This window comes from Microplitis mediator, chromosome 2, assembly GCF_029852145.1.
Source record: "Microplitis mediator isolate UGA2020A chromosome 2, iyMicMedi2.1, whole genome shotgun sequence".
Classification (NCBI taxonomy): Eukaryota; Metazoa; Arthropoda; class Insecta; order Hymenoptera; family Braconidae; genus Microplitis; species Microplitis mediator.
In genome coordinates, this window is record NC_079970.1 from 1,136,454 (window position 1) to 1,158,202 (window position 21,749).

At 31.3% G+C, this 21,749-nt stretch overlaps 2 protein-coding genes across 6 annotated transcripts in view; one reads left to right on the forward strand and one right to left on the reverse strand.

Annotated features, from left to right (window-relative positions):
* The window catches only part of LOC130663997 (ankyrin repeat domain-containing protein 50-like), a 141,698-nt gene that overhangs the window by 31,861 nt on the left and 88,088 nt on the right, over positions 1–21,749 (reverse strand). The window lies entirely within an intron of this gene.
* Positions 7,105–9,818, forward strand: LOC130664145 (prion-like-(Q/N-rich) domain-bearing protein 25). Its single transcript, XM_057463931.1, has 8 exons — positions 7,105–7,215; positions 7,315–7,405; positions 7,477–7,674; positions 7,789–8,037; positions 8,093–8,299; positions 8,452–8,697; positions 8,758–8,865; positions 9,550–9,818. The coding sequence occupies exons 1-8, from the start codon at positions 7,105–7,107 to the stop codon at positions 9,816–9,818; spliced, it is 1,479 nt and encodes a 492-aa protein (XP_057319914.1).

The window sequence follows — 21,749 nt, forward strand, 5'->3', positions numbered from 1 at the left end:
CATCCCTTTCACCACCAAAAGCTATTTATTACATTCTTTCCAATTGACTGAAAAAGAACGATAGGGAAAAGCTACGGGAATACACATTTCCAATAAATTGCACGAGAGCATGAGTTTTCACCTCGAGCATTTATATTATCTTCTTTCATACTTTTTTATCTTTATTTTCGATCTATGCTCTCCTTCTCTCTTTATCAACCTGCCTCTATTTCAACGAGTTTATTTTTTTGAAGCGTTATCAATAGCACAGACGACAAGAGACTCTTGGCAATCTTCTGAATGATTTTGCAATCTCGGAAATATAATTCTATGATTCACCGTTTATCTTTACAAGAGACTGGAATGCTAAGAATTTACGCTAAAATCTCTTTCCACTTTATTTTTTTCCCGCCTGAAAAATGATATTTTCAATACCTTCAACAGTAATCTCATAAAAATCGCATATGTAGCTATTTATTATTTTTCCTCTTTTTCACGCTTTATTTACAGACTCACTTTTGTATTATATGTATAGTATACATATATACGAATGATAAAATTGAAAGAAATGACACATTGGTCGAATATAATAAAAAATAAACTTTCTTTATTTTCTTTCCTTTTTTTACGACTCACTTCTCAAATTCATGGGACACTGGTTTTTTTCTCGATTGAAAGTGTGACAGGAAAAAAATAAAATTTTTTCTAAGCTACAGGACTAACCCCTTGCAATATTATAAAAGTTATTCTTTGAGATTCTACGGGGAGGAAAAAAGAAAATAGAAATAAACTACAATAAAAAATAATAAAATAAAAAAATAGTACAAGAGAAAGTGAAAATTTCTTGATAGAATTTTATTTTCAGTTTTTTCCTCACCGGGTTATGTTTCAAACGGAACTGTAGTATTAAAAAAAAAAAAAAAAAACTGTAATAAAAGGAACGTTATAATGAGACAAAGAATGTCTGATGAATTTTGTCATAATATGACAAGAGAACCTTTGAAACAACCTATGTAATAATTTTGAAAATAATTAATGCTCGACCAAGCACACAGTAAAACAAAAAACAATTCTTTTATAAAATGAAAAACTTCATATTTCCCTCAACTATTCAGACTTACACACAATTTACTTTTTTCCGCCTATTCTTCAACGTTAAATTCTTTCTATTCATTGTTTCGCCTTGACTGGTTTTCAGACACGTGCATTTGATACTTATGACGTAAAGATATTTAAATAAAAAAATAAATAAGTAATTGTAGAATACAATAAAATATATACATGTATATAAACATAATGAAATTGTAGTTGAAGCAAAAAAAAATATGTTTAGTCTCGGGAAAATTACAGGAGAGTCTCCAAGGATTACAAGCACCACTTTAGTCACTAACTCTCCCTCCTATCTCGTTATATTCTCATCCTTATTACCCTCCTTTATTACACTCATTACATCGAGACGTAGGGAGGCACATTTCAGTTTGCGGTCTTGCTTGTGGCAGCATTTTTACCTGGGAAATATAATTATACAAAGAAGTAGTCTACGAGAAAAGTTATGTCTGTGTATATGTGTGTCGAGTCGTACACTCAATATATATATAAAAGTATATAAGCGCATACGATAACGGAGGAAGTACAGAACGAGATAATCTAAGCATATGAGTATTAGTGAAATATAAAGAGTAAAAATATAAGTACACTAAAAAAAAAATAGTGAGAGAAAAAAAAAGTGTCAATTTGCAAGAGACCTTAATTTAGTCTCACGCGAGGGTGAACTTTTATAATTTGTGTTCATCATCTAACAAGCTTGATACGCTTCGTGAACATTTCTGCAGTTTTATCATATTTTTTTTTATGTACTTTTTAATGCACCTCTATTTATATATTTTTATTCTTTTAATAATATATCAGTTGGTCAACCAACACTTCTTCAGCACGAATATGACATCCCGTATGAAAATAACATATATGGTCAAAATATATGTAAAATATATGATAAATATCAGAAAATATATGTGGCGAATTTAACTATATTTTCTGATATATTTTTTTTTTATATTAAAAAATATAATACTCATCATATACGAGTCCGTATATGTTTAGCATGTATAAAATATATATGTCAATCATATACAAAAAATATATTTTTATCATATATGAAAATATATATTCTTTTCATATACGAAAACTATATTTTTATCATACATAAAAATATATATTTTGATCATATAAAAAAACATATATTTATATTGTGTATGGAAAAAAAAAAATTTCTTATTCGTATGACTAACTCCAATTAAATTAGATCTAAATTTTAATATACTCTTTAAATTGCAGTTTAAATTTTCAAAATTAGTTAATTTGATGCGAATATATAATATCCCAATATACATATACATACACCGAATAAAATATATGCTTAAATATAACAAAGAAAATATATGGTGCCATATATAATATAAATTATATGCTACCATATATTTCATTTCATATAAAAATTTTATATTTTTTAAATATAAAAGAAAATATATCAATACAATATATTATAATGTAAATGTAAATTTATATATAGCTTAAAATATAAAAAGCATATAAGTTTCATATATGGAATACATATATTTACTACTGTATATAATTTTATATTAAATCGGCGAAAATCTCTATATGATTTTTTATAATATACAATATAATATATCATATATTGTTTTGTTGCAAACATATATGATTTTATATATTTTAACCATGTATTGTTTTTTCATACGGGATATATTTAAGTAATTCGCTTGAGCACAATAGCAACAAATGTAAACTAGTTTTAAAGATAAATTATGTGCAATAGTTCATCTGCCACATAGTCATCTATCCAGAAGATTCTTTTATGCATACATATAGGTTTGAGTGACGAATAATTGCGGTTGAATTAAGGGCTTGCTTTCAGAGAACAGAATGACGAACGTACGAGATGGTTTTATCGTTCTCTCCCTTCTGCCAGTGGTATTATACAGTCGGTGTCTCGTTTGCAATTTCGTTCGACTCGACCAGACAAGGAAACACATTTTGCGGTGGCAATAAATCCTTCGTATCCTGGGGCCATGAGTTGGCTCTAGCATCGGTGTCTGATGTGTATAAACTAGAGAAACGAGCTAGGATATTCATGCGTCACTAGTTGTAGTAAATATGCTATACAGAACGTTACATGGATAAAGTTATAGACTAGAACAGAAGTCTGATATGAGAATCAACAGCCAAATGTCTAGTTCACTTAGACATCGTCGACGGTATCATTATATTATGCATCAATAGAAATGACAACACATGTTTTGGAATAACAGCGAAATGTTTGCGACAGATAAGTGTCGTTTTTTTACGGATTGCGATTAGTTTTTTGTATGAACGTGGATTTATTGGGAATAACAAACTAAAGATTTCTTGACGGAATTCCCTAGCGTGTTTTTATTTATCAGTTTCTTGACATCTATTCAATTTTATATTATGAACTATTAAGGGAGAAACCAATTATATATATATATAGACATATATTTTTGGTTTTCCCCTAAAAAGTTGATAGTATGAAATTAATGTCATAAAAGTAATTAAGAAGGCGGTATTAATTGTTCAATTATCACTATCAAATTAATTGGTCAAATCATCATTAAATTTTATTTTCGAAGTAATTTTGAGACTAGGTATCAATAGCAATTTAAACAGCGATGTTGTTTGCTACAAAATTTTATGATCGGTCTGCTTACATACAACGAGATATCTAAAAAACAACTGATGAGGTGGATCGCGTGAAGGCAAAGCAAGTGACGATAAAAAAAATATATTACAAAATAAGCTTCGTATCACTATACAACAAAAAGATGCCCGCTGGAACTAAGTTTTTGATTCTGATTTTGATAGATTCATTCGCAAATTCAATCGTCTTTGGAAATAACGAAAACGCAAATCAGTGTGCATATAATAGTGATAGTGTAAGAAATAATTAATACTATTTAAAGCTTAATTTTCTGAATTCGCAGGAGAATTAGCATTTTATTTGAAATGTATTACAAAAAATTTTATATATTGGCAGTGTGATCCATATTTGACTCAGCCATGTTGTGAAAAAAGCGACATATGTCAACAGGGATTAACAAGAGATGTATTTTATTGCATGGAGGCAGGTAAATGGATAATACTTTTTAAAGAAGCTTTGATTTTTTTTTGAGGGATATTAATTCATTTGCGAATTATTTTGTTTCGTTTCAGATACATTAGGAAAGTCTTGTGAAAGTGATCTTGATTGTTACAAAATTAGAAACGCCATATGTTCAAAAACAGACAAATGCGTTTGTAAACCAAACTATGTTCCGTATAAGAACAATTCAATATGTTTACCATTATTAGGAGAACATTGTGAGCTCTTTGAAAAGTGTGCACCTCATAATTCCAAATGTATACATAATCGATGTGAATGTTTCGCTTTCTATGAAGAAACCGATGGTCAATGCCAACCAAGTTAGTATAGTTTAAAAAAAAAAAATAGGAAAAACATTTTGAATTGTAAACTTTGTTTTGATTAATTCATTTTGAAAGGATTTTTGGGGCAATCATGCAAAATAGATAAAGATTGCGGGAGAATAAAGTATGCTGAATGTTCTGAAGATAATAAATGTTCTTGTCCACTTGAATACGTTGAAAAAGATCAATCAACATGTCGACCTCTTTTACATTCATTTTGTGAGACAAGTAAAGAATGTCTCACTAATAATTCCGCTTGTATCGATAATCATTGCCAATGCAAGGGTGACTTCGCACCGCAATCTTGTGATCGCTGTTCACCAAGTAAGTGGATAAAGTAGAAGAAGAAAGAACTGCGATCAATGTTACTCTGTTTTAGCTTATGTGACTTTGGACTGTAAAACTGATCCAGACAATTGCAGAAAAAATTTATTTCTGTCATGTCTGATGAACGGTAAGTGCTATTGTCCGCCGAACCACGTTGCATTAAACGAAACGATGTGTGCACCACTTTTGGATGGACTCTGTACAAGAAGTGAATTTTGTGTAGTAGAAAATTCTGCTTGTATTGGCTCTAAATGTCAATGTAAGCCTAAATATGTGGCGCGACTCAATAATCGATGCTTACCAAGTATATATTATTTCTATAAAGATAAAAATATTCGTTTGAATCATATATAATTCAAATTATTTTAATTTTCAGCGCATTTGAATGGATCTTGTAATTATAATTTCGATTGTTCTAAAATTTGGGCGGCTAAATGTTTGAATAAGAAGTGTGTCTGTAAAAATAATTACATTTCTCTTAATAAAACAACTTGTTCTTTACCTATCGGTGGAATGTGTACCGCAGATGAACAATGCCTGATCGAAAATTCGATTTGTATTGATAATAAATGTCAATGTAGTCCTTACTATGACTCTGTGTCTAATAATGAATGTAAACCAGGTGAGTTAACTTAACGTCAGAATGGAAAGTTAATTATTTTTCATTTTAATTTTTTTTCAGTTAATTATAAATACTGTGTGACGAATGATGACTGTGCTGACAAGCCACATAAAAAGTGCGCGAAAAATAAAAAGTGTGTTTGCAAATCCAATTACGTAGAGATAAATGAGACACCAATGTGTGGACCGTTATTAAATGGATCTTGTTCAAAAACCGAAGAGTGTTTGATCAAAAATTCAGTTTGTTTTCGCAGAAAATGTCAATGCAAAAAATTTTATAAACTTCATTTTATCAATCATATTGATGAATGTGTACCAAGTGAGATTAATTTTTTGTGTCAGTAACATTACGAATGAAAATGATGAAATTTATAATTTGATACATTCTTTTTTTCGTACAAAGTTTCAATAGGATATCCGTGCGAGTATACATCTGATTGCATTTCGATAAAAAATACAGTATGTTCGGAAAATAAAACATGCGTTTGTCAGAGTAATAATTATGCATTTAACACAAATTTTTGTGTACCGTTTATTGATGGATTTTGTTTAAACGATGGAGAGTGTAGATTTAATAATTCTTATTGTCTTGATCACACATGTCAATGTAAACCCAATTTTTTAGCTGTGTCAGAAAATCAGTGTGTAGAGAGTCAGTATGATCTTCAATTAAACTTTTAGATCATTTACGATTTTATGATAAACTATAATTTCAAATGTAATTGATTTCTGTTTTACTTTTTAGAATCATCGGTAATTTCATGTAATCAGATTATTGATTGCGGAGACCCGTGGCATGCAAAATGTTCGCCGAGTCACAATTGTTGGTGTTTTCCGAACACTACACAATATAATAGAGCAACATGTTTACCGTTGATAGGTGGCGCTTGTTGGAAGGATGATCAATGCATAGTTGCAAATTCTTTATGCATTGATTATCATTGCCAATGTAACTCCCCAAAGTATGTACGTGTCGCCAATAATCTTTGCATTTCTGCAACTGAGTGAATGTGCACTGAAAAAAAAAGCTATAAGTATACCACTGATTGAATTAGTTGTATACTTATAGCTGCAGAAATGGTGACTATCCACTGATCCACAATGAATTTCACTAATTCATTTTTAGAAAGTGATTCAGAGTAAACAAATTTCCAATTTATATTAATGACGTAAGCCCACATATTTTTCTATCATTAAAATCTGTATTATTACTTAAAATATGAATTGAAAATAAAGGCTTAGTAGTTAAATTGTATGTCTACATGAATAATCTCACCTATAACAGTCCTACTAACAAAATGTTTACCACTTCTAATTGACTAGTTTATAATATTTAATAGAAATATATATACTTATATAAAAATGTTTTTATGTCTCATTCGGGTTTACTAATCTATTTTTTTTATTGTTTTTAATAATGATTTTAATAGTTTCTTTATTCTTGATTATTTCTTTTTCGTTTTATAGTGACAAAAATAAAACTGTAATGTACTATTGAACTGGTGGAATGATTAGTCACAAAACTAAAATGCGTCAAAATATTCGTGGATTTTTCGTGTGGTTAAAAAATTGAAGTATAAATTCAAATTTTCGGATTATTAAAATTTTCTTATGTGAATATTAACTTTCAAGGATAAAAACTTTTTTTTTTTCTATTTCTCACTGTGCGACAGAAAAATGTTGACTGAAACTAAATATTTGATATTGATTGTAGCACTGACTTTGATTGCTCGTTTCGCACGATCAACTGACAAAAATATAGATGACTGCAAACATAATAGCGATACTGTAAGAAATCATATATATTATTGATTTATGTTGAATTTTTCAAATTTGTTGATAAAGAACCTTTTATCGCATATTCAAAAAATTTATATTTATCAATAGTGTGATCCATATTTGGCACAACCATGCTGTGAAAAAAGCGACGTATGTCAACGGGGAATAACAAAGATAACATTTTATTGCATGGAAGCAGGTGGCTGAAAAAAAAACCCTTTTCTTATTCCAAACACTAATTAATTCGAACAACAATTTGTATTATTTCAGATATATTAGGTAGGTCTTGTGAAATCGATCTTGATTGTTACAAAATAAGCAACGCCATATGTTCAAAAAATAAATGCGTTTGTAAATCAAATTATGTTCCACATGAGAACGATACTACATGTTTGCCTTTATTGGGAGCGAACTGTGAGTCATATGAAAAGTGTGTTCCTCATAATTCTATTTGTGAGGATGGTCAATGTAAATGTTTCGGTTCCTATAAGCAAGATAATGGTCAATGCCTACCGAGTTAGTAAAATTTAAATGAACATATTTTTAATTATTACCATTATTCTAATCAATGTATTCTGAAAGACTTTTTGGGACAATCATGTCAAAATGATGAAGATTGCCGGAGAATAATGTATGCTGAATGTTCTGGAGATAATAAATGTTCTTGTCGATTCGAATACGTTGAAAAAGATCAGTCAACATGTCGACCTCTTTTACATTCATTTTGTGAGACAAGTGAAGAATGTCTTACTAATAATTCCGCTTGTATCGATAATCATTGCCAATGCAAGGGTGACTTCGCACCGCAATCTTATGATCGCTGTTCACCAAGTAAGTGGATAAAGTAGAAGAAAAAATAATTGCTATCAATGTTACTTTGTTTTAGCTTATTTCGATTCAAAAGTTCATGTGAATGGTAAAGTATTTTGTCCACGGAACCACATTGCATTGAACGAAACGATTTGTGCACCACTTTTGAATGGACTCTGTATGACAAGTGAATTTTGTGTGGTAGAAAATTCTGCTTGTATTAATTCTAAATGTCAATGTAAACCTAAATATGTGGCACGAATTGATAATAATTGCTTACCAAGTATATATTGTTTCTATAACAATAAGAATATTCATTCATTTCACGTTATAAGACTATTTGTTGTCTTCTTGCATAATTTTTATATTATTAGTGTGAGTAAAACACTGATAGTCTTATTTCGAGTTTCAGCTAAATTTTATTCCAACTTTTAGCATATTTGCAAGGATCATGCAATCATGATTTTGATTGTTATAAAATATGGGCGGCTGAATGTTTGAATAATAAGTGTGTCTGTAAAAACAATTACATTTCTCTTAATGAAACAACTTGTTCTGTACCTATCGGTGGAATGTGTACCACAAATAAAGTATGCAGAGTCGAAAATTCGATTTGTATTGATAACAAATGTCAATGCAGTCCTTACTATGACTCTGTGTCTAATAATGAATGTAAACCAGGTGAGTTAACTTAACGTCCTAATGGAAAAATAAATATTTTTCGTTTTAAATTTTTTTTAGTAAATTATAAATACTGTGTGACAAATGATGACTGTATGGATAAACCACATAAAGAATGCGCACAAAATAAAGAATGTGTTTGTAAAACTAATTACATCATGATTAACGGTACGTCATCATGTGCACCACTATTAGATGGATTTTGTTCGAGCACTGCAGACTGTTTTGTCGAGAATTCATTTTGCTTTCTTGGAAAGTGTCGATGTAGAAAATTTTATAAACGTCGGACTGTCAGTACTTTTGATGAATGCCCACCAAGTAAGGATCATTTTTCGCATTGAGAATGAATTAACTACATTCTCGAGCTTACACATAAAATAGTAATGTGGTATCGATAAAAATTTAATTTATTGTTATCATGTTAGTAGCATTTTGCATGAAAGTAGTTATTGCCATTTCTAATCTGAGCTATTTCGTCTTTGCGTATAAAGTTTCATTAGGTTATCCATGTGAGAGACTATATGATTGTGAAACAATAATGAATGCTGTATGTTCAGCAGATAAAATATGCGTTTGTCGAATTAATTATTTTGCATTTAACACAACTTTATGTACACCAATAATTGACGGATTTTGTATAAACGATGAAGAGTGTAGATTTGATAATTCTTATTGTCTTGATCATACATGTCAATGTAAACCAAATTTTTTTGCTGTGTCAGAAAATCAGTGTGTAGAGAGTCAGTATGATCTTCAGTTTAATTTTTAGATCATTTTTTTTCTCAACTAAAATTTATGATCTTTTGGTAAACTATAATTTTAAATATAATTGATTTCTGTTTTATTTTGTAGAATCATCGGTTGTTTATTGTAATGAACTTATTGATTGTGGAGACCCATGGCATGCAAAATGTTCGATTAATCACAATTGTTTGTGTAACTCAAATACTACACAATATAATAGAGCAACATGTTTACCATTGATAGGTGGCGCTTGTTGGAAAGATGGTCAATGCATAGTTGCAAATTCTTCATGTATTGATTATCATTGCCAATGTAACTCCCCAAATTATGTATATGCCGCCAATAATATTTGTGCGCCTAGTCAGTATGATCATTAAACTTACATGAAAGCTGTTTCTTTAGGCATTTAATATTTTTATCATCTGATATCTGATTTTTTACAGCAATACGCTCTAGCATAATATCTGCCCTGTCATAAAAAAACGACGTATCTCAAAAATTATAGTTTCGAGAAAAAAGCGTTTAAAGTTTTAACAGAATTTGAGTACAATTTAACGGAAAAATTAATTTCTGTTATGATAAAACGTTGTAACTCGAGATACGTTTTTTGTATCGTAAGAATCTAATGCTTATTTTGATAAATAGATGAAATTGTTATGACAAAACGCTGTAACTCGAAGAATTAAATTTCCAATGCAAAAAATATACGTTTTTTTCATTTCTTTTACGCACATTTGATCAATATTATTGGCATAATTAATTAAATTAGTAAAATTTTGATGATACCCTATTATTAAGTGACACTAAATAAACCTTTTTAGCTTTGTTACGACAAAACAGCGTATCTCGAGATACGTCGTTTTGTCATAACAGGGCAGATATAAGCCAAACGTCATTTCATGTATTAAAAGCAATGCTGCGTATAATACCACATTGTACACTATTTATTTGTATAAAAAACTATTGTAATTTCAATAGAAGAAAATTAATTAATATTTGAAAAATAAACGTTCTTAATAGCTAGTCTTCTCAAACAAAACAAAAATAACATTTGTCTTTATGAACTGGAACACATTAATTATCAGATATATTTGTAGAGATGATGAAGAAATCTAAGTGAGGTGGACTACAGAGTGAACTATTGTTTTGTTGACGAATACAGGTGTGGGTATCAACCAACGGTTTAAAGAAGTTAGCATATTACACATACAAACACAAACAGAAACCGCATGGATGATGAGGTTATAGTTTGCGAATTGGAAACTTCTTTGTTTGGTATACAAGCATATCCAATTGTACTGTCTATGCAATTATATCTCTTTGTCATTATTATTTTTTTTCATTGTCATAAATTTTTCTATATTATTGTTGTTTGAAAGCGTACCGCTAATCCATATAAAATATAATAAATTATAAATCGTTTTTTATCCGGAGTAATTACAAAAGTCTGGCGCTTTTCTCGGCAAGAAACTCGATTGCAGTTAAAAAGTGGTAGAAAATTAACTTGCTTTGAAGCGCATACACTTTTGCATTATATATAATACTGTTTTATAATTTGCGTTAAAGCTATCCGCTGAGCCAAATTTCATTTTAAACTCTTTCGTTGGTTTTTAAATCGCAACGGTTTTTTTCCTTTATTATTATTTTTTTCTTGCCAGCAAAAACATCAAAGACTGATTTTTAATTATGTACCTCGAAAAAATATATTAAAGCACAAATAGGTGATTCAATTCCGAATATTAATTTTTTTTTAACAACATTCATTTCGCTGTATAATCTATTTCACTTTTCAGCTGAGGAAATATAAATTTTCGCAATATCCGATGTGATATATGAATTTCTTGATTCACTCGTGCATGTGCATACGCATGTGCTGCGGACAGGCCAGAAAATCGGGGATGCAGAACATTTACACAGTATCATCGGTGAGCAGTCGTCACTTCAGATAGAATACATTCATATATTCATAAATAAAATATATATTCATACTTTTTTTTTCCCAATCGGACGACTGATCCTCTGGGAATGTGAAATTTCCCTAACAAGTTTTACATTCCACACATGAATGTTTATTTCAGCTGATTTTCGGTTTTAAACAAAAATACCCGAGTCGAAATATTGAACTTACATTTAACTTACGTTAACTTATAGAACTTACATCTAACTTAAATAACTTATTGGGCTTGATTATAACTTGAATCAACTTAAATAATAATACTGACTTAATTATAACTTATCTGGAATAAAATTAACCCAAAGTGATCGGTATTTTTTTCGAAAACTTCGATGGTGGGTGATTTGTGAGGTTGTTGGGAATATTTGTGCCAAAGTTCAAGTCTGTAAGCCGGATAATGCAAAAACAGGAGTATTTTAATCTTTCACTCCGGTAAAACCCCCCTCGGAGTTAGTTTCCGGAAAAATACCGATGGTGGGTGATTCGTAAGATTGTTGGGAATATTTGTGCCAAAGTTCAAGTCTGTAAGCCGGATAATGCAAAAACGGGAGTATTTTTATCGTTCTACTCATTAAAATCCCCCACGGAAAGGCCGAAGGGAATTGATTTTGTCCATCTTTTTTAACATTGAATATCTAGATGACGATTTCAACGTCCAATACTTCCAATTTACGATTCAAATTTCGACTTGGGAGTACATTCAAGTTCACTTTCGCTTAATTTTATTCCAGGTAAGTTATAATTAAGTCAGTATTTTTATTTAAGTCGATTCAAGTTATAATCAAGCCCAATAAGTTATTTAAGTTAGATGTAAGTTCTATAAGTTAACGTAAGTTAAATGTAAGTTCAATATTTCGACTCGAGTAGTGGCCTATATATTTTAGTAAAATATCACCTAATAACTCTAATCACACTGTATATAATTAAAACCATCGTAGTAATTAAAAAAATATATTTCTTTGAAATTTAGTAACATTGATATCAAAGAACACGGTTCAATTTTTTGTAAAAAGTCAGCGGATATTTCCTTAATTTAATAAGTCCATTTGCAAAAATATGAATGTACTTTTTTATAAGCAAAAGGCGTTGAAGTCAAAGATGCTTTTGAATTTTCTCAAAACTTTGAATATATCACGTGTAAATATTTCCCTGAATGTGAAATATTTCCATTGGAAATAATATGTCGGATTTACTTACACTTACACTTACACTTGGGTATTGCGGAGCAAAAAAAGTAAAGAAAGAGGAAAAAAAAACATAAAAATGAGGGGAAGCGAGTTATCTTGTGGTAATACGTGCGCAAAGCGTAAAGTTACGTTTGGTTGCCCTGCTGCAGCAGTCCCGTTGAAAGTAACGCGGTTTAATATATACGATTTCTCACTGTACTGGCTTTTCATTCTATTTCCGTCTTTGCTCTCACACTTGTGGTTATAACTCCCAGTATTAGGATCCGAATGCCCTATCGCAGCTGGTTTTCAACTTGTACTTTCAGACGCCAAAGTTTTTTTTTTTTTTCATCCACTCGGTCATTATTTTCATGCAGTATTTAATAACTTTAATAACTGTTATCCAATTTGATCTTAATTAATGTGTCATCGGGTTTTGAATACCCGGGAAATTGACATCGCTTTTTGTCCGTCTGGATGGTAATTTTTTTTGCACTTTATTTTGTTTGGTATTAAATACGTAAATAAACCTGTCTCGAGTAAAACCTTGTGGTTTAATACCGAGCATTGTAAACACCACTCAGACAACGTGTTGTGGCTTTTCGTGTAACACAGTGCAAGAACCAGAGGCCAGTTGGTTAGGATGTTTTATGCACCAAAGTGCTCTTCCCTGCCATGCACGTCAGAGTGCAATTGTGTTCTGTGTACGTACAAGAGATGAATATATGCAGTGTACTTCTCAACACAAAGCTAACTCTAAAGAGACATGTACATGTTTCATTCTTTGTACAATATTTTCATTTTTTTTTTTTTTTAATATGAAAAAATAAAAAAGGTTCAACCAGATGGTTTACGGGCAGAAAATAATGTAAATATTTACACACATTTTTGTCATATTAAAATTAAAATAAACAAATTCTTCTCTAAGCATTACACAAATATTTTTCTTACCATGTAATTTGAAATTCTATCCAGATATTGTTGAAAAATTTCAAATATTCAGAAATAATTGTTATGTTTTTTTTACTATTTGAAGTAAAAATAATTGATGACGTTTTGAAATTTAAAGTCAAAAAAAGGCTTGAAAATAATGTATCTTATAGATATCTAATCATTGAAGGCCAATTAATTTATATGTCGTTATTATTATTTATTTTGAACTTTCATAAATTTTGAACGAGGTGATGGTCAATTGACTAAACGACAGTTCGGTTGCTCGATTGATTTGGTTCGACGGAAAACTAGAATGTGCAGTATGGCATTGAAAAAAATCACCCAACAGAGCAATGGATATTTTAGCGGAATTCAATCGCAAAGTCCGAAAAAAAGTAGAGGAAATAATAAAAGTTATATAGTGAAAGCAGGTTTCTGTGACATTACGCGGGGGTGCAAGGATTACTCGGACTAAAGGGTAAGACGGGGACGAGGTGGCGAGCCAATATCAATTTTTTAAGAGTTTACGTCGTCGTAAGATGTATCGGTAGCTGGTCTTGCGTTAAACTTTCGTCTAACAAGAAGCATGTCTGCAGCATACTCGGTTGTGTGTTGCTTTTACAAACTTTTTTACTTTACTCTGAGGAATAACGAAAAAAACTCGGTCGTGTGCGGTAATTCCTTGCTCACACGAATAGAGAAACTTGCAACGGTAGTTGTTGCCCCCCTGTCATCAAAGTTATTTTTAAAAAGTTAACACTACACACTATTTTTCTTAATACTCGGCTATATATTATTTAACTTTTATTTATATGAACGGGCGTCGAAAGGCTTAAGCTAAACAGATTTTATAAATACAATAATCTGTTATCAAGTTTTATGAGTTTTGTTGGCTTTAATATTATTTTATGTTTTTATAAGTCGATGTAATTTATAAAATTACATTTTACATAATCCTATGACTAATTTTTATTATTGGATAGATTATTAGACCGTATCCAGTTTGCTCAGCCATATAATAATTATTGCTTGGTTTATTTTTCCCTTCATCGATTAAAATCACGCGGAAAAAAATCTGCGCTTGAATGTTAATTATGTTACAGTAATTATTTTAGTGAGAAAATAAAATATTGTAATATAATTATTGGTAATTGCGTTTGTCGGTAAGCACTAATGTTATTTATTTATTTATCAATTTTTTTTTTTTTTATTTAAAAGTCTTTGCTCAAGAAATAATCTTATAGACCACAAACAACATCGTTCCTGTGCAATTAATAATGAAAACGTGTTTCTGATTCTGAAAAGCCAAAAGGGGAGAGAGTGGGATTGCACAAGAGTTGCTGTTGGTTTTATTATGATTATAATTATAATTATTATTACTAGGGGGCGAAGAGGGTTGCAGACAAATTAATACAGCGAAGGAAATTTTTCCATGGCCGTCAGAAATTTAACGTTCTTTATTTCCTGGCATTAATCCCCTCTACTTTTTTTTATTATTATTATTATTTCTTAATTTTTTTCCGTAGCTACAGCTCATTCACTTTTTCTCCCTCTGAAGAGAAATTCTCCAACAAGAAGACGTCCGAGTAAATTTTCTCAGCTTTTTCCGGGCGGATGTTTTTCGTCGCACGTGAAACTCTTTACGTCACAAATTCTTAACTCTGACGGACAAGAAAAATAAACCGTAGAAAGAGAGTAATATTTTTTATTTAAGCACTTTTATCTGTCTATCTACGCTGCAGTGAGATATTTTTATTTAAGAAACGAAAAAACTACCGGAATTTGTCGGAGTAAAGCTATTTGGAGATACAGATATTTTATCTGTGAGATATTTAATATTTTTTTTATTTTTCCAATAGTGATATGGATTTTCTGTATCCTGTTGTGGCCACTTCAGGATTAAGAAAGATTTATCAGACTAAGTCTTGACAAATATACTGATAGATTTATTTATTTAATTTTAGGATTTTTGTAGATGGATTTTAAAAATTATTTTACAGTGAAAGTTTAACGAGAATTTAATGAAAAGTTTTTTCAGGCGTAAATAAAGCGGGAAAATAAAAAACTTTTTTTTTTATAACGGAAAATCGTAAAGACTAATTCAAATGGGTTTGAAAAAACAAAATCAGGAGCCATCGAAATGTAAAATATACCAAAGTCAAAATACAAAAGTGTCATGGGAATAGTCACTGAGAGCTTAATAGTCGGTATTGGTGAAAAAGCATTTTTCTTCCACAAGTTTTTGCAATCGACGTTGTCAAGTTAAGCGGATTATAGCCCCGGAAGAATTGCCGGTTGCCGACAGGCAAAAGAGGAAAAGAGAGCTCTGAAATGGCGGCCAGAGGGTGGAGACGCGTGTTCCTGGCTTCCGAATCAAATAATCTATAATTCGATATCGGTTGAAAATTCTCTCTGCGCGTTATGTCCTGGTCCTACAACCAGAAACTGTCTTTCTCTGTACCGCTAAACTCTCTATACACTTTGGTCCGTCGAGCCGGAAAAATTTCATGCGTCATCGCGTTTGTCAGGGAATAAAACCAGTGAACAAATCAAAAGAATAAAGTACTAAAACAAAAAAAAATAAATAAATAAAATGAACACATGAAAAAATAAAAACTAAGCAAATAAAAATAAAATGATTGAGACGATTGGTTGAATTAATCGGTTATTGGTAAAATTATTACTTTATATTCGAAATCGATTTCCGAGTGTTTGAATTGACAGAATAATATAATTACAAAGACAAATATTGAAGCTTATCCATTATTTTTAAAATAAATTGAACTTGCTAATTTTAGCAACATCAAATTATTGATTTCAGACATTTTTAACTTCCCCCTGTGAGAATCAACGATTTCGAGAAATGAAACATCAAATTCTGTTGATTCGTTTAAAAGATATAGATGTCAAAATATTTCAAAAATTTAAAAACTTATTTAAACACTTGTACAGCGATAAATTTACTATCGCTATTATCAGTAATGTTGAGATAAAATTCAAGTGCCATTACTTAAATAAAGTTTTTTTTATTTTACACCTTTTTTATTTCGAATTGTTGATGTTAAATGTGTACACCGAAAATGTGAAGTACTTAGAGCCCACTTGAAATTATATATATATATATATATATATATATATATATATATATATATATATATATATATATATATAGACGAGTTGTTGAGGTACTCGGGTGTTATTTGGTCCCTCTGGCACTTTTAACGTTTTCCAACGAGAGTTCGTGGACTTGTTACGTTACAGAGTCCCGTCCATGGGTTAACTGCCGACGAAACAAACGGGATGGTTAGGGCGGTAACGAAACTAGCTAATGCTGTAGTCGTATTACAGGAAAATAAAGGCACCGAAAGAAACTAAAAGAGAAGAATTAACTTAAAAAGGGTGTGTAGAGTCCATTAAGGGTGCAGATACTCGGGCCAGATAAATTGGCAACACTTTAAATCCACTTTTGAATTAGAAGAGCTACTCGCTACTTCGTCGCTTGATAATAAATTCTCTCTTTTCATTGCTCCGGAATCTGAATAGTGCAACGAACTCGATTTTATTTCTGATCGAGTGCAAGCCAATAACGACTAATAGGTAATTTTTTTTTAATTAAATTGCTATCAATAAATATAATGATATATATTTTGAATTTACATAAATACGAGTAATATGAATACTGACAGTGGGTTTTTTACGATTTCTTAATTTCGTTGGGGAGCAATAAATTTTTTTATACAGAATTAAATTTAAGAAATAGATTTAATAAAATTCATATCATATGTCAAGATTTTTTTTTGAGATCTATTCTCTATGAGGTAAAATCTCTCAAGGGCATCTAGAAGATGAAGTAGTAGGAGTGCGGGCTGATAGATACGGGGGATAATCCAAGAGTCGTTTATTTTGTGCAGTGCTCGATTGAATTTCTTCTTACCTACTCTCAGACTTTCTCGCTTACTCATCTGTAGATGTATATATCTATATATTAAATAAAAGTAACAGAAAGCTGGAAATCCTACTCTGGGATCGCTGACAACGGATGATCGAGCTGGTAGCTCAAGCATAAAAGACAAGTTGCGTCTACTCAATAACGCGAGTTAAAAAGAAGAACACTGAATTCTCTGGTGAAATTCCCTCGAGATTTCCGACGAATCTTCAAAGTCAATCCGTTAAAAATTTTCATATTTTATTATATAATATCCTATAAATTTTTCTATCATGTCTCGGAAAATCCAATACCAGGAATACGTCAGCTCTCGCGGTATTAAAAGATTAATTTATAGATAAGCCTGGGTAATAATGAGACAAGACAAATAAAAAAGTTTGATTCGGTGGTAATAGTCCGTGGCAGCATTAAAAATAATAGCAAAGTTGTACCGCATAAAAGCGAGGAGAAGAAAAAAGTTTAAAAAATGCAAAATCTTAGGGCGTTAGGGTAAAAATAAAAAGGATCTGGGTGGCAACCACTAAAAACTTAGATACCTCTTAACAGACGCCGTTGTCGTACGACAGGGAAAATCTCTTGGCATATAAAGAGAGTGGGAAGAGGAGGGACAACAGGAGAGGATGCTTTCAGGGTGTGCGGAGATAAGGTGTCGCAAGTGTGCGGGTGTAAAAGTGCGACAGTAGAGCTACCGGGTGGTGTATCTCCTCGAACACGAGACGGAGCAGATGCCGATAAGAGCAGTCGCGCGACGAGGGTAAGTCCACAAGACTTGAGTGAGGAGAACAACGAGAAGACTCTTTGGAGCTCTCACAGCTTCATGCTCACACACATACACACATACACACATACATACATACATTTGTACCTTTACTCTTACTCTTACTTCAGCTTCCTGATGCTTATGCTCTTGCTCCTCTTCTTGTGTAATTCCCCCTTCGCACTCTACCTAAGACCCCCCTATGGAAATTACGTCTCGATGAAATCCCGCATTTTCACTCCCCATTCACACAACGACGTGGCAAAAATACTTGAATCACTTCTCGATTAATTGCTTACGGAATTCGTCTGCATTCGAAATTTAAATTATTATTTTTTTTTTTTTTTTTCAACGACTAATTCAATGACGAAATGATTCAAATATTGAAATCTCTAGAAAATCCTACAGGTAATTTATTAAATAATAAAATGTCCTTCGCATTATTATTTTTTTTCACATAATAAAATAAAATAAAAATTAAATTAAAAGTCAAAAGTTCAATTGGACATTATTCTCGAGTTAATTTCACGGTTCCATTGTAATCGGATAGTTGAATATCCAGCTGTTAGTAAAGTAAAATCACAAGTCAGTGGAGCGAAAGCATCTTCTTCGAGTTGGTGCACATGTATCTATATATATATATATATACATATCTTTGTCTTTGGTCTTAACTCAAGGCAAATTGAGAGTCGGGAGGTTAAGGAAGTATTGCTGTGATTTCTCAGTTTGAGTTTGAGATCGGGGTGGTGAGTGGCCCTTGGGGTTCTGCGGAGCTGAATTCCATGTTAAATTCGAGTACGGAGGACTCAGACACGCTCGGAGACACAAAAGTTTTATTATGGTATTACGAGACTTGTGTGGGTGTGTGTATTTATGAAAAGGGATGCTGTGTAGTGGTGCAGATCCGCAGAGAAATAAGCTAAGGGACGCTGCTGGTCTGGTGCCGGGTTGGGTATGCAAGTGGTGGACTAGACCCGGAGCCAGACATCGCGTGTTTACGCTATGCCAAATAATATGTACCTTCCTATTATATATCTACTGTCAACGCGCAGTATCTCTACGAATAATAACACACAGGGCAGAAATATAAACTGTAAGCCAGTCAAAGAGGAAACTGAGAGTACGCATACTATTCTGTTACTGTACTTGTGCTGCGTGGGTGTGTGCTATTGTTTTCCCGGACGTGCCGTTGTAACACCCTTAGTCGACTAGCCTTGCCGAGAATCTACAATTACGTGTATGCTACCATCATATTTATTACTCAGCTTTGTTACATTTATACTTTTTTATAAAAAATAAAATTAGTTTTTAAGAAATTACTCGGCGTATTTTTTAAAATTAAAGGAAAAATGATTTTTCATCTGAATTTTTATTGAAATATAAATATTTAAATTATTTAATAAATATGTATAGACATAAGGGCAAGAGGGTCGGAGAGCGAAGGGCGAGAGGGTCAAAGAGGAATATCGAGAGAATTTTATTTTAAAAAGTATAACCATAGATCACGTAGCGCACACTACAGTCGGACATTTCGGAAGTGCCCGAAGAGAGGACTTTGGAGTTCTTTTCCGGTAGGAAAGATATTCCAATTGGCTCCGTTTACGTCTTGCGGAAGAAGTTAATGTCGTGTGGGTGAAAAGATAGTCGTTGTAGTAGTACTCGGGCAATGGGCAACGGGCAAACCGACGAGTGCATAGATAACGAAGGGACATCCGGTTGAATTCTTAAAAGTTTTCTCAAACTCTTGCTGACGAAAAACGATCTACATTTTCTTCTCGCTTTTACTTTTGCTTGTACTAAGAATGCTATTTCCCTCGGGCTTACACGCGAATATTACGGCATGCCAGAAATTTAATGGAGTCTGAAGATGCCTTAAAAAAGACAAGTTCAAGTTGAAGAAGTTGAAGTAAAGAAGCGAATAAGAACCTGGACATGGAGATGGCGAAGATGAAGAAGAAGAAGAAGCAGAAGAAGGGTCTAGATACAACACAATTCCTCGAGCATTTTCTACCATTATTGCTGCCAGAAATAATACCAAAGAAACCTCTTCATAACTAATTTTCGTCTCCACCTTTATTTACAACTTTCTTAAAAAGTTTTTTTAAATTTTAGCTATTATTTGAATAAATTTTCCACCGAGATATCTTTTAGTTTTTTTCTTAAAGTTAAAAAATACATAATTGTGATTTATCACGAATGGAAAATCGTTAAATAAATTTACTACACTTTTTATTAATATATTTTTGAGGCACGTACTAAATTTAAAACGTCAAAATATCGCGATAAAAAAATAAATTGTATATTTAACGAGGCGCGAATATATAACTGTTATAATTCACGAGGGTCATTAAATTTTTAAAACGTCTCTGTGTGTATAAATAACGTCACGATTCGCACAATGAATGTATGTATGACATTATCATCAATTGATTGTCACAGCGGAAATGAAAATGGACAAACTTCCGGGCTCGACTACCCATACTCTCGACTCTATGAAATTATCAACACACAATTATTTTGTGTTAAATTTTGGATATTAACTAGCGCAAAAAATTAATAATTAAAAAAAAATTTTCATCTACACTAGAAAATCCCGAATTGAAATATTCGACGTAAATTGAACGTTTTTAACGTTTTGAACGTAGATTGGAGTATCACAAATTGAAAACACATTTATCATAAAACTAAAACTCATTTATACTTCCAATAAAAAAACATAAGCATATACCAAAAAATTTTTATCATCGATTTTGTACTCCTGGATTATAATCACGTCAATTTCCTAAAATTTTGTCGTCCGCTATTCTGGCTCTTAAATAAAGAATTCGTATTTTGAAAAAAAACTTTTTTCAGTTTCATACTTCTATCTTTAACACTACACTGAAAAAAATAAATATTTGTCCCAAATAAATCAATTTATTTGTGGCTTTTTTTTAAATATTTCTTAATGACAAATAAATATATTTGGTACAACAAAATATGACAGTTGATTCAAATAATTTTATAATTTTACGGAACTGTATCATTTATTTGTGGTAAGTAATTGATATATTTGTGGTGAAGATATTAAATTTGAGACAAATAACCTAAAATTTGGCGATACTATACATATATTTGAAGCCCTTATTTATTTGTAGCAATTAGATCATTTCTTTACCACAAATAAATCACTTATTTCACGCAATTAAACTACTCAAATATATGATATCTTTCTCACAATTAAATATTTACTTGGCCATATCCAAATATACGATATCTTTAGCTCAAATAAATCTTAGTTGGCTCCTGATATCAAGGTGATGAAAATTGTGATTACAAATATTACAATAAATTGATGTTATCATTAAACTAAAATCATAACTCATGAAATTACCAATTTTTTATGAACCAAAATACAAAAAAATTGTTCAAATTACGTTTAATACGTTAAGAACGTTCAAATTACGTTCAAAACGTTAAGAACGTTCAACTTACGTCAAATATTTCGACTCGGGATTTTACTCAGTAGTTACCCAAATTTTTTTTGCACCAAAGAATCCGTTTTTTCTGTGA